This window comes from Tinamus guttatus, unplaced genomic scaffold (genome assembly GCF_059628265.1).
Source record: "Tinamus guttatus ecotype Peru unplaced genomic scaffold, ASM5962826v1 Tinamus_guttatus_pri_ptg000530l, whole genome shotgun sequence".
Lineage (NCBI taxonomy): Eukaryota > Metazoa > Chordata > Aves > Tinamiformes > Tinamidae > Tinamus > Tinamus guttatus.
In genome coordinates, this window is record NW_028289064.1 from 2,029,771 (window position 1) to 2,047,569 (window position 17,799).

Consider the following 17,799-nt stretch of genomic DNA (forward strand, 5'->3'; position numbering starts at 1 on the left):
TCTCCTTTACTTTAAAATAAGTTGATGATAATCACTGAGATTGTATATTTGTATCCTAAGGAACAAATTGGATGGAGAAATGTTACAAGACTGTTAGTGTTTTCCACGGATGCTGGATTTCACTTTGCAGGAGATGGGAAACTGGGTGGAATCGTTTTACCAAATGATGGGAAATGTCATCTGGAAAATAATATGTACACAATGAGCCACTATTATGTAAGTCTTTACATCAGCTTTAAGGGAAAATATTGTTCTGTGGTGCTTAACCTTAGAGAAATCATTAAGTCATCTGGTGTACTGTCAGAACATTACATATTTTAAACTTTACACTTGAAGTAAGTTTAATTACTGTTTTTGTTCACTGTCAAACTGCAATAGCTACTTCCTATTTTTTTAGAATTTCATCAGTCTTTGTCATACTCAAGTGATATAAGCATCTTAAAATAGTCCTGAAAGGAGACTAATTATAAGTCTTTTAGCCATTTCAAATGATTTTGACATGAGTTCTGTTAAGAAGAGCATGTACTGTTGTTTTTATCAATTCTGTATTAATTTTTAATTGTACATCCCTAAGTTCAACCATGCAACTAAATGAAAAATAGGAAAGCATGAAACCACAGTTACTGCCATTAGCTTGAGTAGTCGTAGCTTATTTCTATTCCCCAGCTATTTGCTTTTTAAACAAATAATTGTCAAGTAATTGAGGATCATCCCACTTTCATTTCTTGAAGCCCTCTGAAAGTTCTCAGTATTTCAGGGTATTGAAGAAGATCACTCAGTTAGAGAGCTCTTCCAGGCAGGTCTTTGAAGACTGCTTGAAATTTTATGATGCAAACTTTTTGATAAAAGTGTGCTTAACAACATTGCCTTTCTGCTTCATTGGTAAGTAGATAGGTGTAAAAAAATACATTCAGTAGAGTAAATGTAAATACAGTAAGCTTTGCAAAGCTTGTGTGTTCACATATTCCTAAAATTGACAGTATTGTTCAATTTAAAAAATGAATTCAGCTTTTCTTTATGATAAACAGTGCAAAAGATAATGGTTTTGAATGAGAAGTTTTATGGAAAACTACTGAATGTTATTTTCTGAGAACACTGAGGCTACAAATTTTACTGGGAACTATAAATGACATGAGGATTTTAGTTTCTTCTATAAAAAGAAAAAAAATATATACATATATCTATCTATCTGTGTCTACCTATGTGCGTATGTGAAACATTTTCAGTGCGCATTTTGTTTAAGAGCTTAATTTTCTAACTTGAGACTTCTGACTAGCAGCTTATGCCGTATATGTTTTTATACATGTTTTGTATTTATAATGTAAAAATATTTCTGGTGGTTTTCTGATGTGTGTTGCAAATTTGAATTGTACTTTATTTTTTTTTCATAGGATTATCCCTCTATTGCTCACCTGGTGCAGAAGCTTAGCGAGAACAATATTCAGACAATTTTTGCTGTTACTGAAGAGTTTCAGGCAGTTTACAAGGTAAAGCTAAGTAACACCTCTTTCTGTTCTCTGTACTCCCCGCAGCCTTCTCATTCCCCAAAAAACTTCTGTGCAAATGGAGCCTTAGTGTGCGCGTGCTTTCCAGGCAGAAGGTGATCTTGTTCTCCCTGGGTTCTCTGCAGGTCCGTATAGGTAGAAGTAGCTTTGAAAAGTAGCTTCACAGGGCTGCTTTTCTGTGAGCAAAATAAAATAGCCAAGGGGAGTGTGGACACAGAATCAAGAGAAGCAGTTATGAAAGAAGATGTTTTGTCCTTTGTCTTCTATTTATACTCCTGATATTTAAAATCGGGCTAGACTGCTAGATGTGATTGTGAAAGAGGGAATGACTGAGTAGAGGAGGTGCTTATTTTTTTCCTTCTGTTATCCTAGCAAGATATTTTACTCTTTTAGCTATATTGAAACTGCAAAGTGGGGATGGGGGTTGGTTGGTTGGTTTTCCTGCCTCATTCTCTTGCACTAGAAGCACCGTGCTTTTGTGTGAGACCCTGGGTATATGTGCTCAACTTGTGTGAGAGAAAGTTTAGTGCGTGTTTTACCGTAACATGAATGCCTTAATTATCAAACATAAAGTGAGAATGCAGATGGGATGGGAAAGTTGGATTTTTGCCCATTTTTCTAGTAATGCTTTGTATGAATTCAAAAATCATGAAGGCCACTGGCAACATTTTAACCTTGTTTTTAAAGTAGTTAATCCTGTCTCCACTATATATAGCATTATGTTGCCATGGGGTATTTATAGCACAGTGTATAGCTTCTTTGGAAGAAAGACTGTAATTTTCCTTTTCTTTTTGTAAATGTTGAAAGGAACTGAAAAACCTAATACCAAAATCAGCAGTGGGAACGTTGTCTTCAAACTCCAGCAATGTGATTCAGCTGATCATAGATGCCTACAATGTAAGTTCAGATTTCATTCATGCAGTATTTATTTTTCTTGCTTATAAGTTGTTGTGTGTTTTCAGGCAGATACTCCAAGGTTAATTTTACATTTTCTACAAAATAGGAGGTTAGTATACTAAATTATAAATATATAGACATTGCAGTAAGGCTGCAATTAAAAATTCAGAATGGTGCTAAGTCAATAGTGGATTAGATGAAGGAAAAGATGGGCTTTCAAAGCTGATTAAGACACAATTACAAAGAGAATGTTACCAACATTAGCAGGAAACGTTACTTCCTTTAAAACAAAAACCCTGTTCTTTCAGTACTTTCAGTTGCCTTCCTTTCACATGGAAGAGGAGAGAGTCACTTTGCAACGTCTTGTGCAAACGTCTCCATCAACTTCAGGGGCTCTTGGATGTGGCCCCAGATCTCTCTGCAGATCTGTGCTGTGCCGGGGAGCAGCCCCTCTCCTTGGCAAGACGAGGGACTAGCTCGTGGGGCCAGTGCCCTGCTGCTCAACTGGGCTCAGGTGTAAAACTGGGCCACTGTGATGCTGTGACTGTCAGACCCCGAGCTCGTGTATCTTGGCATTTTGGAGCTGCCCACAGAGGGGCCAACTCCACAACTTTTCCCCCTGCTCAAAACCTGCCTGGAGGAGGGCCCTTGCTCGGACCGTGTCGAGCTCAGAGCCAGAGCCCGCTTGTGTTTCCCACGTGAGAGCGAGTGGGCGCAGGCAGGATGGGGAGCAGCTCCCAGAGGCTTCTCCTCACGCAGCTCCTGCGTGTCCTGCCCTGCCTGCCGGGCGGTGGCAGCAGCAGGGAAGGATGGAGGCGCCCGCAGCCCAGGCAGCCCTGCAGGAGGCACCAGCCGAGGAAGCAGCAGATGATTCCGAGCACGTACCCTAATTCCAAGACAAATGTGGCCTCACGTCTGCTTGTAGCACAACTGGTGATCTGAATTCCAGGATAGGCTTGGGATTGGTGCCTGGACAGTGCTCAGTCTTAAAATGTCTTTCCTGGAACTCTATTCTAAGTTAGCTAATAACTAACCTTTGTTTTAGTCCCTTTCTTCAGAGGTTATCCTGGAAAACAATAAGCTACCAAAAGGAGTGACAATCAGTTATAAATCTTACTGCAAGAATGGTGTGAATGACACACAAGAAGATGGAAGAAAGTGTTCTAACATTTCAATTGGAGATGAGGTAACTAAGAGTATATGGGCTCCTCAGATAATTCATAGAAGTTGCACAACTTCTTAATAGTGTTACTGTGGTACTCAATTAATTTTGTTTGCAGGTAAAATTTGAGATTAGCGTAACAGCTAATGAATGCCCAACGAATGGGCAAAATGAGACGATTAAAATCAAACCACTGGGTTTCACTGAAGAAGTGGAAATAAATCTGCAGTTCGTGTGTGAATGTCAGTGTCAGAGCGAAGGAGAAGCCAACAGTCCAGCCTGCCATGAAGGAAACGGGACGTTTGAATGCGGTGCATGCAGGTAAGTAAATAGCCATATTGTTTATTTTGCAGAGGGGAAATACGACCTTTATTTCCTTAGTTAGGGTTTGTTTTAATACTTACAAATGAAAAGACAAGAATTAGTGTTGCAGCTCTTGTTATATTAGTTTTGTTTTCTCCCCTCCTCCCCCATAGTGTCTCAGTTCTGCAAGGAATCCATGTATTGAAACTGTTGTAACTTGTGATATTTTTGCAAGTGTTATTATTTCAAGTATGAAGTCTGCTGATCTCAGGGACGTTGAAGGCTTCCTAGTTTTTGGTAGGAGCTCAGACTCTCGCCAATTGTTTCATGACAGGGAGGAGTCAACAGTTGTAAAAGAAAATCCTTTTAATTTGAATGACTTTCCCAGTCTTTTCTCCCTACTTTATTTGTAATGTTTAGAGGACACATTACAATTTTCCTTGTAATTGTATACATCTTTAAATCCTTCAGAATAGATATAACTTTTGTTTACTGATGCATTTGAAATTTCCAACAAGGAATTAAAATTATTTCCATTGCTGCCTGTCACAGGCATAGATTAGAAATATACTCCTTGTTGCATATTTGAAAATTGAGTAAAATGATACTGGGTTTCTGGAAGTAACCAAGTAATCCAGAGAAAGTAAAGCAAAATCTTAGAATTTCAGAAGAGTTTATTTTCCAAGAACCAGAACAGCAAAAACCAGAGCAGAATACAATATAGTACTTCTCTAAGAAAAGTAAATCCAGATCTTTAGAAAGCAGTATTGGTCCCTGCTCAGTGAACTGCAACTGAAATAAAATGTATGAATCTTGCTCCTCATGCTTTAATAATGCTTTAATATGGTACTGCTTATTAAAGACAGCGCAAAATATACTGACTTGAAACTTACAGAGTTTCTAAGACTGGCTTAACATTTGTCCAGAGAAGCTGATGGCAGAAGGTAATTGAATATTTGAAGGACTTGAACTCCCTGCCTGCTTAGTATTCAGTAAGCTGAGGAGTAAGCGACTTCAGGCCATAAATGCTGTTAAATTGCTTCATTTTGCAGTCATGTTCTCATGCTGCTTTGCCATAAGGAAAGCAGATTTCTTATTTTTGCCGATAGAAAGAATTACTGAGCTCTGTCTCACCGTCCCTGGTGTCCCTTTGGTTTCACATAGGATATATAAGACTTGTCCATATAACCTTAGAACAGCTTTTTGCAGCAGTGGCTGCATCCTGAGGGGAGCATTAGTTCTGACTGACACCTGGCAACAACTTTGGTCCATCATTGCTGATGATGCCAAGAGCCTCTGTTTCTTTATTAATGTTTTAGCCTTAGTAATGAGACATGCAGAGTCCCAAAGATACCAGCTGAATTTGCAGGTGCTCAGCAGCTCAACATCATCTTCTCCCATGCCTAATTGCTGCTCATAGGGATTGTTTCTCATTGAGAGATGACAGCAGTTACAGTGCACACTCACTGTCACTTAGAAGTAGTTATTGTTTAGTCACATTAGAGAGGGGCTAATAATGGTTATGTGGCAATTTTAGCTGGAGGTGGTAGCACTTAGCTTCTCACCTGGGATAAGTCATCAACCTAGGGACAACTTAGTCCTGTTGTCCCCAGCAGCTCCAAGAACTGCTAGGTAGGTTATCAGCTGGGAATCTCCTTTGAAATCCAAGGTCCTTTTGAAAACAGTCACTATTGCTCCTGTTGCCTGTGCTATTTTTGCAGTCCTTTTATTTATCTATTTAGGCTTTACTTGTGTTTACATCTTTGGTCGTGTTTTTGCCTTGCAGATGTAACGAAGGGCGTATTGGAAGACTCTGCGAATGTAGCACAGACGAGGTAAACAGTGAGGATATGGATGCTTACTGCAGGAGGGAGAACAGCACAGAAATCTGCAGCAACAACGGAGAGTGCATTTGTGGCCAGTGTGTATGCAAGAAAAGAGAGAACACCAATGAAGTGTATTCTGGCAAATATTGTGAATGCGACAACTTCAACTGTGACCGATCGAATGGTTTGATTTGTGGAGGTGAGAAGTGACTTCAGCTTTCAGCAGGAAAGCTGACCAACACTTTGCAAGTCTATCACTCCACCCTTCACAGTAGTGACACGTAGCTTTCAAGTATATAGCTACCTGATAACAGAAAAATGAGAATCTGCCCTGATTTATAGTAATTGAAAACATCTGCCTATTAGTAGAACACCCGTTTGTGGTCATGAGAATATGTTAATTCAAATTTCTTCTTCCTTGAATTACAGCTCCAAGATATGACATAAACGAACTGATGTTTATTATTATTTAATAACATAAAGTTAAAAGATGTGAATGAGGTTGTAGTAGTTACGGCAGCAGAATGAGTTGTAGTGTCCTAGGGAGACAAAGGAGCTTCATTTTTCTCTGTTGTAAAGTTAACTTTTTTGAATCTTGTTTTATAAGCTTATGTATGTGCAAAGCTGCTAGCAATCAGGGCCCCTATAGGAATATAAAGTTGTGAACTGAAGCTGTGCTTTACTCTCCGCTCCCAGGGAACGGCCATCACGTTATACTGTTATTGATCAGCTTTCCCTAATCTTGATTTTTTGTTTGTTTTTGTGCTTTCTTTTTGCTTATCCTAAAACAGTTAACAGCTGTTTCTTATGCCACAATGTCATGTCTAAAATCAGGCTTAATTTCGCTGAAATACCTTTTTAATGCACAGGAAATGGTATCTGCAAATGCAGAGTGTGCGAGTGTTTCCCCAACTTCACGGGCAGCGCCTGCGACTGCTCCCTGGACACCCTTCCGTGCATGGCGTCTAACGGGCAGATCTGCAATGGAAGAGGGACCTGTGAATGTGGAACCTGTAACTGCACAGATCCCAAGTTCCAGGGCCCCACCTGCGAAATGTGCCAGACTTGCCTCGGTGTGTGTGCAGAGCACAAGTAAGTACCCAGGACGTCAGGTCCGTAGCTTCCCAAACGCCCTGTTCTGCGGCTGTGTTACTTTCACATACACAGTTTGGAAACGAGGGTCTTGATGCTCTGCTTTATTCTGCTCTGAAACGTAGAGATACCATATCATACCTTAGGACAATAGAAGTGATTGGATGAGAATTAAGAATTACAAACTAAGCATTGCTAATACAGAATTTTGGTAAGTTCTAGGTAGTTCCAGGTTTACTTTTTAATTCTTCCCTCTGCCCCTTTTTATGTTACACACAGAAATGTATACTTTATATTAAATAAGTTTATTCATTCAGCTTCATTGGGGCAGGTTTCAGCATTCCCCTACTTCATGTGGTTGTCATCAACCAAACTTCTGCAGAGTTGGAGGGGATGTTGGTCTGGATATGACAGGCTATGGTCTCATCTTCTTGGCCTCTTGAAATCAACGTAGCAAGAGTACATACAGCTCTACTGCGGGATTTTCCAGGCTAAGATTCAACTGCATGTTTTTTTAAAACTTTTGTATTGCTTCAAAACTTACCTTCTAAAGCCATACTGAGAAAAGGTTACTATGAAAGTTGAACACTAAATCCAGGTGTGGGCTGGTAAGCTGCATGCCCGCCTTTGGAAAGGCGGGCTTATGGAAAGCAAGGCCATGCAGAATGGAGAAGCTTTGAAATAAGTTTTTGATTAGTAACAGGGGTTCTGTGGGCTTTGTGCAGCTGCCTTGCAGGGCCCTTTCCTTTTTACAGCGAAATCTTGCTCAGTCTGCTCTACTTCAGTGATATCTCACAGTAAGGCTTGTCACTCAGTTTGTTCTTCTGAGCTCACCAATGTTTCAGCTTTTTATGGTGTCTCTTGTTTCTGTACTGCCCTGAGAGAGTGTTTGTATTCCCGTGAAGATGCTGAGGAATTTCTCATATTCTTTGCTTTAGAGATTTAGGTCTATCCTTGAATTTTGAGGGTTATTTAAGGAAAAGGAATTTAGTACGAGGGTTTGTTTTATTTTGTTTTTGTTAAGATTAAGGTGCATAAACATTCTGGCTTGTAAAAAGCCATGTGTGGTTGTTTGTTTGTTTTTTCCCTGGCTTTTATGGCAATAGATTTTTTTTTTATTTCTTTAGATTAAATGCTACACATCCATTGTGCACATATTTAGAAGCCTTGTCCTCGTTTTTATTTCCTCAGGGACTGTGTTCAGTGCAGAGCCTTCAATAAGGGAGAAAAGAAGGAAACCTGTTCCCAGGAGTGTACGTATTTCAACATGACAAAGGTGGAAAGTCGAGACAAGCTGCCGCAGCCCGGGCAGCCCGACCCGCTGTCGCACTGCAAAGAGAAGGACGTTGACGACTGCTGGTTCTACTTCACCTACTCCGTCAACTCCAACGGCGAAGCCAACGTGCACGTGGTGGAGATCCCAGGTACAAACGCAGCGCTTGGCTGTGCCCCCTCAGCCCTGCTGCTAAATCTGCCTGCCGTAGCTCTGCAAAGTAGCTCAGGTTTATTCAGTTAGGTGCATGTGAAAGTAGCACCTCACCTGGACCACAAATGGTGAATGTCTGGAATTGAGTGGCTTTATAAAAACTTTCAGGTTCCTTTTTAATTATTTACATTTTTTTTCAAGCCTGGTACGCTGACACAAACAGGTTTTGGTTTCAGATAAAATGAAAAAGTCAGATATGTTCAAGTATTTCATGTTTTCATTTGGTGTACTGCTTGTTTTGCATATTCTTTAACAAATCCTAGCTACCTAAATGTTGGTAACTTTTCTTTGCCCAGGCTGGTGTTACAGGCTTAAAACACGCGGAGTCTGATTCCTGTTCACGTGTGACGCGTGTTGGCTCCGTCCGGAGCCTTCCTGCACCAGGAGGCACCACAATTTTGTGTGATCCAGAGGCCCCAGAAGAGGCAGCTGTTCCTGCCGCAGCGGGGCCGCCCTGCTCCTTTGTGCATTGGGCTCCACAAAAGTCCTCCCTCGGATTGCAGTTATTGAGGATTTAAAATTGGTGAAAGAATTAGTTGAGAGAGCTATCCCTTTTTCTGTCGGTTGCCTCAAGTTGCTTTTCGTTTGTATTGTTATTTTCAAACTCATATACTTCATTTATTTTGAAGGTATATGTTACATTTATCCCCCAAAAATGCTCGTTTGCTTTTTTTACTTCCCCAAACTCAGCAGAGATCATTCGCAAGAAGAGAAATATCATAAACATCTATCTCACAGGAGCGAAATGCTAGTTGCTAATGTATAGAGATAAGTAGTAAGTACAGCTGTCTAGGGGAAAACTAAGCACCCCTTTTCTGTAAAGCTATTGATATGGTATGTGGACTGCTTAGTTAATCTGCATTTGTAACCTGATTAGTTCATCGCTCAGCACCATCATGACTTGGAGCTGTTGCTTGCTGAAAATATAATTGCTAGTTGTTTTGCTCAGAAGTAAACTAGATGAATAGCTGAAGGGGGTAGCTGTGTGCAGACTTTATTGTAAGAACATGAACTGCTTTGATGATGAGGTAAAACATCAGAAGAATAGAAAATAAGGAGGGAAAATGTTACAGGATGCATAAATTCCAGAACTTAAATTATGTGAGCTTTATTCATGATGTGAAAGCGATGTGAAGCAGATCTCTGATGCTTCAAATGCTGGCTTCAGTGCAAAACAGATATTTAAAAGCATCTGGATTTGTAATGCCTTTACCGTTTCTAAAATCTGGTTTCACTTGCTCCTCTCCCTAGAATGCCCCAGCGGCCCCGACATCATTCCCATCGTAGCCGGTGTGGTTGCTGGGATAGTTCTCATCGGACTGGCACTATTGCTGATTTGGAAACTCCTAATGATCATTCATGACCGAAGAGAGTTTGCTAAATTCGAGAAGGAGAAGATGAATGCCAAGTGGGACACGGTGAGTGGAGAAGCTTTTACTTGTATAGGAGTTACAGTAGTTAAAGAAAAAAGCAGGAGACTTGTTCATTTGTCTCAAGTATTTCAGATCCTTTCTCTATAGGGTAAAAGGTTGGAATACAAAAATAGCATTATTTTGTTTTTAAACATGTGCCATTTGTTACCAATAGCAAAAAAATCCTTCTCTTTGAGAAGTGCATCTTTGGTTAGAAAAGAGATTAGCAACTTGAACTGAAATAAAAATCCAGGAAAAAAATGGGATTGTTGAAGGCAGAGCAGCTCAGCTTTGCAGTTGCATCACACACTGTAACATGGAGCTTCTGTCAAAAGATATGAGTTACTCTTGTAAAAAAGGAAAAAGAAAATTCCATGCTTATGAAAGATCTTGTAAACATTCTTACAAATATGTTTGGGATATTTCAATAGTGGGTCACAAAGTCAGCAAGATGGTACAGACGTGTTAATCTTCTCTGCCCCTTGTCAATAGAAAATTATCCAAGGAAAAACAAGCCTATGGCCTGTAGGCCTACGTTGCTTATAGAGTTTCTCCTTCCATGGGCAAATTATAGGAATCTGTTATCAAAACCCTTCACTATTGTTCTACAGAAATCAAAGCTCATGTGCACTTCATAAAAAAGATTTCCTTTTTAATTATTCGCTTAAATTTTAAATTATTCCGTTCTGTACTGGGGAAAAAATACACTTTCCTGTACATATAGCATGAATTTTTTTTTGGTGGTAGTTGAGAATGTTACTTTTTTCCTATCGACTTATTCGACACTGACTATTTCTTTTACTTCAGCAAGAAAATCCAATATACAAGAGCCCTATTAACAATTTCAAGAATCCAAACTATGGACGTAAAGCTGGTCTCTAAGTCTCAGTTTGTATTTTCTTTCATTTTCTTCCTTTCTTCTCCCTTTGCATGTCACTTTTCAAACTCACTGTGTGTCACAGTTGGTTAATCACAGTTTGAGTCTTGCCTACTTTATCGACTGCTGCTTGACCCTGGTGTTCTACAGAGTGCAGCTTGAAAATCCTTTGTGTGGTTTGACAGCAAGATGGCTTACTTACTAATAGCACAAGGACAGTCTTAAAAATTGTTCTACATTTTTTTTTAATGAACTACCTGTTATTTAGAGAGAGAGAGACATCCATCTGTCTGCATCTATCTATATATATGCATACATATATGTTTATATATTTAAAAAAAAGGAGTAGCCCTTTAATTCAAAGCAGATTGAATGGAGAGGTTGTCTGTGACTGCCTCCCATCAGCAGCCACTCTGCTTGAAGTTGGTGTTTGCAAAGCTGCTTTAGATGCTCCTCAGATTTCCCAGCCTACAAATATATTTATTAATTAGCATAACTTTGGAAACTCTCAGAGCAGCATTATAGACTTTTATTGCCTGCTTTGTCATATTAGCCTAGCACAGAACGAGCCTGTATCTTTACCATCCAGTTCTGGTGAATCTGGCAGTATCTGGCAGTTCTCGTATCTCGGTCACGGTGGGGTCTCCACAGGGTAAGAGGAGAAAATATTCCTGAGCCCTCCAGCTGTATTTTCCCTGGGTTTACTAGTCACTTCTCAGCTGTGGCTGAGCACCTCACGCTTCTGAGGAAACGTTGCCCTCTCCGTGCACCTCCCCGCGTGTGGAGGAGCGAGGCTGCCGCCCAGCGGACAGGGGCATCGCGGGGGGACTTGTCTGGCCGTGGATCCGGTGTCCTCCGCTGCCCAGGCCCCGAGCTGGTGGGGATGGAGCGGGACAGAGAGGAGGAGCAGGGCAGGATGTCAGAAGAGCAGCGAGAGACAAGATCAGACTGGAGGGAGGAGAGCGAGATCTGACGATGTGAGCAAGGCAAAACCGCCACCTAAATTCCAAAGGGTTTTGTGCAGGAGGCAGGGGAGGGTCTTTATCTCTTAATTCTGTCTGCTGTCTCATTATTTCAGTGTTGCGTTCAAAATTTGATTTTGCAAAGGAAAGATGAGTGGAGAAAGCAGGAGTTGAGAGTATTTAAACTCATTATCTGTCCTCACTGTGATTAACACTCAACTATTCTGTATTCTGTCAGTCAAGTATTCTGAGCTCTTGCTTAATGAAATATTCTTCCTTTTCTTTCTACACTCACCTCACTTCCCAGTGTCTCCAAAATTACTGTAAAACATGTTTATTTTGCTTGCCACTTTGCATTCAGCTCCTTTCTATTTTTTTTTCTGAGCAGTGATTATTTTGGAGAAGGAATCAATTTTTTTTTTCCATCCTAACATTATATATAACCCGTAGGGTTAGGGCTCTCTTGCCTTTTTTTAATGCTTTTCACTTGGGGGCGGCCGTCTGGGCTCCCTCCTTCTTTCTCACAACTCTCCTGGACTCCTGTGCCCTCAGTGCTGCCATTTCACCTCACCGCGTCCTTTCCCCAGAAAGGTTTCGCCCCCTTCTGCCCGTTTCCCTCCGTGTTCCCTCAGTTTCAAAGAAGTGTGAGGGCCGGTCAGCTTCTACACACGATCTCATGCTCTTTAGTGCTGAGTACCTGAGTTGAGGTGGGAGCTGGCTGTCAAGAAGCAGAGCAGCAGGCTGGAGTGCGTGGGGCTGCGGAGGAGAGGCCCCTGTACGGAGCACTGGCGGGTGGAGGGCTCCCGTTCACCGCGAGCTGCGGGTGGTGCCGGTGCTGGGGCCTCCTGTGCCGGCGCCGCGCGCAGGGCAGGGAGCTGTCGCTGCCCCTTCTCTGTAGCCGCTGCTCGAGCTGCAGGGTCCGGCCTGCGGCGGCGGCGCTCTGATCCCCGGCGCTCCACTCACCTCGTGGTCGTCACGGCCTGCCTGCTCTGAATCCGAGCCATCAGGGAGCCAATAAGCTGGCTTAGTAGCGGGTTAGCCGCTCTCCCATCGTAGTCGGGAGGTGACGCCCTGTGACTCTGTTGCCCCGAAGCCAGGGCTCTGTTTCAGCCTCTGAAACAACCGCTGTGTTTACAGGTTGACAGATGACTTGCAGACAGAGGACAGATGAGTTGGTGAAAAATAATCACGACTGTTTATCAGAGCTGAAAATAGGAAGACACAGCTCTTGAACAATACATTTGGGCTGCTTTGGATATTCTAGAGTGCAGTTTCTTATAGTCACATAGGCCTTGCACACACGCATATAGGACTTAAACACACTATAGAGGTAGTTTAAGTGACTATCGAAATAGTAAGTCCATTGAGAAGAGCTGTTAGCAAAACTCCCTGTTCATAGGGTGTCTTTATCCAGCACTGGGCTAAACTTGCCCTGTGAGAAGCCCAGGCTTGTTAAAATAAATGCTATTGCAGGAATGTAATTCTTTATTCTGTAGCTGTGAGTGCGTGTGGTGTTTTGGTTTTTTTTGGTTTTATTTTTTTTTTCAAATGCATTTTTTTTTCAATATGCTAATATATTTGAATCTTTGTATCTTGCATATGCCCATGGCTTGTCATTTGTATTTTGGTTCAGGTGTGCATAATACTTTCATTTATAAGGGCATGAGGCAAAAATGCAGTTAGCTTTTCCTAACTCTGCATGCTTAAGCCAGTGTATTTTCTGCACTGATGTAAAGCAAACGTGTATTTTAATAACAAAGCATTTGTCTGTGATGGGGTTTGGAACACCGTGCTTTAATGTCCCATTAAAAACTTGGAAGGCTGTTAATATCTTTAACATCTTGAATGTTCTTTGACACAGCCTCTGGTATTCCCAGTTGATTTTCCAGGTTTATTACCCAGGAAAAACAGACAAGCACCATTTCTGTAGATTGTGTTATATTTAAAGGGCAGAACTAAAAAAAAAATATTCTGAACAGCGTCTCACTTAAGGCAAGATGCAGCCCATTTTAAGGGGCAGTGATAGTGATGTGGTTTTTGAGACTTTACAGGACATCAGCTATACGCATCTAACCCTAAAGGCAGAGGGGCAGGCTGCAAAGTCAGGGATGAGTGTGGTGCACTTGAACTGCATGTCCTGAAATGTTACTGAGTCCTGGAGCTCATTAATTCATTACTGTGTAAGGCTTGAATAAAGTCGCTACTGCTATTTTAGATCCTTTGAGGAAGTCAGTAACAACTTGAAATAGGTGGTATCATTGCTATGTAAAGGGAAATACCAGGCACAGGGAAATAAAACCAAGATGTTTGTGTTGGTATAAAAATGTACCTATGAACAAGGCCCCCTTTAGAGCAACACTCTAGTCTAGTGATGACAGAGCAAGGTCAGATGTGGGTCTTTGGTTTTAACTGTGTTCAGTGCAAGTGGAAGGCAGTATCGTGCTTATATTCGCAAGGACCACCCCGCACCTCTGTGCAGGAACAACATGAGAATCACAACTGCTGAACATTCAGCATGAATACTGAACATGCTTTATTAAAATACTGCAAGCCTTTCTGCTTCCCTTTGAGAATTGCTACACTGTGAAGGAGGCTATGTGGATGTTAGTGGAGCCAAACACGCTGTGTGTGTCAGTGATGGTTCCCAGGAGCAGTTTGGATTCTGCTCCTCCCGGGGAGGTGTCGGGGCTGCAGCTCGAGCCGAGCGCTCGGTCCTGCACGAGCTCCGAGGAAGCCCCAGCCAGGAGGCTGCCCCAGCCCTCGGCGTTAGAGCCCAGCGTGCCCTGGCTGCGGGTGCTGAGGGGAATTACATGGTTTAAGCTGTGTGTCAAAGCAAAACATCAATAGGTAATTTAAGCCATTTCATAAATGCTCTGCCTTGTTTCATCTCTTTAAGTGCATATAAATCTAACATAAATATTTTTCTTTTTCTAGGGTGAAAATCCTATTTACAAGAGTGCAGTGACAACTGTGGTCAATCCTAAATATGAGGGAAAATGAGCACTGCTTGTGTAACTTCACAACACTGTATGCAGCGTAGCAATTTTTGTAGTCACAGTAAGATAGATTTAGGGCAAACTGCAGTGATTTTACTAATTCATTACATATAGGTTTGTTTTCCTGTGCAGGTTTTGAGAATGTATCATATGTAATTTTTTATTTTTTATTTTTTTGCAAATAAAAATAATCAGTGCCAGGGTCTGACAAAAAAAAGAGAAAACTTGAGACTGCAGCTTAGTCAGCTAAGGTCACATGGTGCCTTTTTGATATTTTTTTCCTCCTATGCTGTGAATCTAGCTCTTCTTCAGGACATGATACTGCTGTGACATGTCTGGGAGGGAAATGGTTAAAGCAATCAGTATGAGGGCTCTGCCTTGCCCTTTAGTATTAAAATTTTAAGCTTTACAGGGAAATCAGGGCTTGAGTTTGCAGACATAGTTAAACTCACTTAGTACGGAGCTCATGAATAACTGGTCTTCTACTTGCTAGATGTGGTTCAGTGTAGAGTAAGTTGGGAAAGGTGGAAAAGAGCAGTGTAAATTGCTGAAAGGTGGGTGCATGCTTAACTTGCTTAATGCCAGATTATGGTTGAATGGAGGGTGGTGGGAAGAATTTTAAGAAAGAAACAATCAATCAGCTTTAAAAACCCCATGCCATTACTGAAAATGTTGCCGACTGGCAACTTGCTTAGTTTTCCTTTGTAAATTCAAGTCCTGGGTGGCAGTATCATGAAGTACTTTACCAAGACATCCTCAAACCACATAAGGGCCTTATGTTGTACCATGTCTGTCTTTCTTTAATGTTTCCTTGGTTTAAAACCTGGTGCTGTGGCACCATTCTAATCTTTTAACGTACGTGGTTGCAATTCTTTGTGTAATATTTTTGTATCAACACAAGCTTTTTTTTTTTTTCCTCCTCTTTTTGGCAGTCTTAGCTGTAAATTTGCCTTTACCCTGTAGCTAAGATTGCGTAGTTTGTCATGTGCCATGAGTCACATTTTTTTGACATGTGCCATGTATATTTGCCTTTGACCATTCAACTTGCCTGATAGTCATATCCTTGTTTTAAGTGCCTTTTTATTTTAACAGATGTTCACTTTTTACAATGCTATTACTGAAGTTATTTATTAAATAAAAGTATCTTAAAATATGTGAATGTCGTCTCTCTATTTTGTATACACTGATCTCTAAGTCTGTTTGGAGAAGAGGTAGCAGCTATAATAATAATTCTTTGTCTCTTTAGAGAAGGTTTGAGGAAATTAGGCAAAAGTGATCTTGGTAACTAAAGGTAACTAAATGCAGAATAGCCAGGTCCCCGATTCCTATTTAATGGTATCTTAAAGCTATAGGCTTTCACTTACTGCATTTGTGCTACACAAGTCATGAGATGTATTTTGGTTCATCTGCACTATTAAAAAGTGAAAAATATTTCCCCTTCCTTATAGAGTTTATGGTGTTTGGGCTTTGGTTGTTTTTATGGGTCTAGTACTACCCTTTCCCTGGGCCAGGGGCTCTAGTTCTTGTCTAGGGGTTACACGTCACTTTTCAGAGACACTAGTAGCAGATATAAAATTTCCCCAAACCAGATACTATTTAAACCTCCTTCTATGAGATGTAAACGTAGCTAGGGATGGTGAGAGCTGCGTGTGCGTCTTGCACTAGTATACTTAGCACTTGTAAACTCAGCTATGACATACAGGCATCTTCAGGACTATCTTTCTGGAAAACAAGCACAGACCTAGTGCCTGTTACACCAGTACCAGTGAGGTTCCATGACAGGGCTGCAACCTCCAGTCTCTCTGGTACTGCCTGTGTTGACTCTTCAGGGGTCAACAATTTGAGAGAGTCCTTTCAATGCAAACACGTCTCTGAAAAAACCTACTCACACATCTCCTAATCGCAGGGAAGGGGAGGGAGTTATTACTCTGAAGTCTCATCAAATGTGTCAAACTACGCAGATTATCAATATTCATAAAAGGACCAAGTTTGGAGCTTTTGCAGCACTGCAGGAATTAGCAGTACAGTTCAAGTAATCCAGCTGTAACTGGCATACTCCACTTGTATACCCAATTATAGATCAGATATATGAGAGTGACAGAGTGGCACATTTATTAATGTTGTAAATTTACCATCACAGATATTATAATAAGAGAAATCTCTTATCTCTAGTAAGAGAAATATGTGAATCTTAGCAGAGATGTTTCACCTCCTCTTTGCTTCTTGAATCTTTGAGCCCAAAGGGTAACTCCTCCCAGAAATATACAGGTCTCCCTGGAAATAAAAAAATATATATATATAAAATTTGCTGTACATTGCAGGACTGAATACTGTATAAAATATCTAATTATACCTCTCTACACTTCCATTGTTTGGTTACTCAAAAATATATTAACAGTAAAAGTTGTTTGTAGCAAATATAATGATACAAGAAAGATACTTGCAATGCAAGGGATTATTAGCAGTAACAGCAATGGAAAATAACTTTGTGCCCACGAAAGGAACACACAAATGCAAGCTTTGTCTTCAGAGTCTAGCTACTACTTAGATACTAACAGCTGTGCACGCGGGTACAAGGTAAGTAATAGGGAGTGGGATTCAGTTGGTTTACACTAAGGCACTTCTAAGTTAAATATCTAAGCCTGAGAGCTGGTCATTCTTTGTCCTTTACAGTTATTCAAGGAGGAAAAAAAAAAAGGAGTAGGGGGTGAGTGGAAATGAGGTAAATCACATTTTAAAGACATCAGTTTCAGCATGAATTATGATCTCTGGCATCTACTTCTTTTAACTGATGTTAAAAGCACTTAGGATGAAAGGCACATATTTAGGGATGTAAAGGTCAGATATCTAAAGCTAGAGCAAATTAATGCCATGGTAGGAATTCAATGTAAACAGAGCGGTGCCATCAAGCACAGGCTGGAGGCTCAGCCGAACAGTGTCATCCTGGGAAGGCAGGAGTCATCTGCTCAGCTGCTGCGCAGGCTGAAGGGACAGGAGGATTCCTCCCAAAGGCAACACGTGCTCAAGATAAGCTGTACAAGGCGTGTGTAAAACAAACTTATGAAAAACTGCCACTACAGAGTGAGAATATTGCTTATTTGCAAATTTTGCAGCCTCATGGGTCCCTGTGGAACTAAAAGAAAAAATATATACGTTATTTTCTGATTGTTTAAATGACTGGTGCCAAAAGACTGAAATGCAGAACCCAATTAGTCTTCTAAAGTGAAAATCAGGGTGAAAATACCACTGAAAGCAGAATAGTTTTTAGTAAAATGCTCAGT

General features: G+C 40.9%; 1 protein-coding gene across 1 annotated transcript in view; it reads left to right on the plus strand.

Annotated features, from left to right (window-relative positions):
* ITGB1 (integrin subunit beta 1) overlaps positions 1–15,673 on the plus strand; it is a 39,858-nt gene extending 24,185 nt beyond the window's left edge. Inside the window, exons 7-16 of the mRNA XM_088533965.1 lie at positions 61–216; positions 1,392–1,487; positions 2,313–2,402; positions 3,448–3,588; positions 3,683–3,885; positions 5,654–5,892; positions 6,563–6,785; positions 7,977–8,209; positions 9,523–9,689; positions 14,457–15,673. Coding sequence (XP_088390091.1) covers positions 61–216; positions 1,392–1,487; positions 2,313–2,402; positions 3,448–3,588; positions 3,683–3,885; positions 5,654–5,892; positions 6,563–6,785; positions 7,977–8,209; positions 9,523–9,689; positions 14,457–14,522 — 1,614 coding nt within the window. The 3' untranslated portion in view covers positions 14,523–15,673. The remainder of the gene's footprint in view (positions 1–60; positions 217–1,391; positions 1,488–2,312; positions 2,403–3,447; positions 3,589–3,682; positions 3,886–5,653; positions 5,893–6,562; positions 6,786–7,976; positions 8,210–9,522; positions 9,690–14,456) is intronic.
* The last annotated feature ends 2,126 nt before the right edge of the window (positions 15,674–17,799 follow it).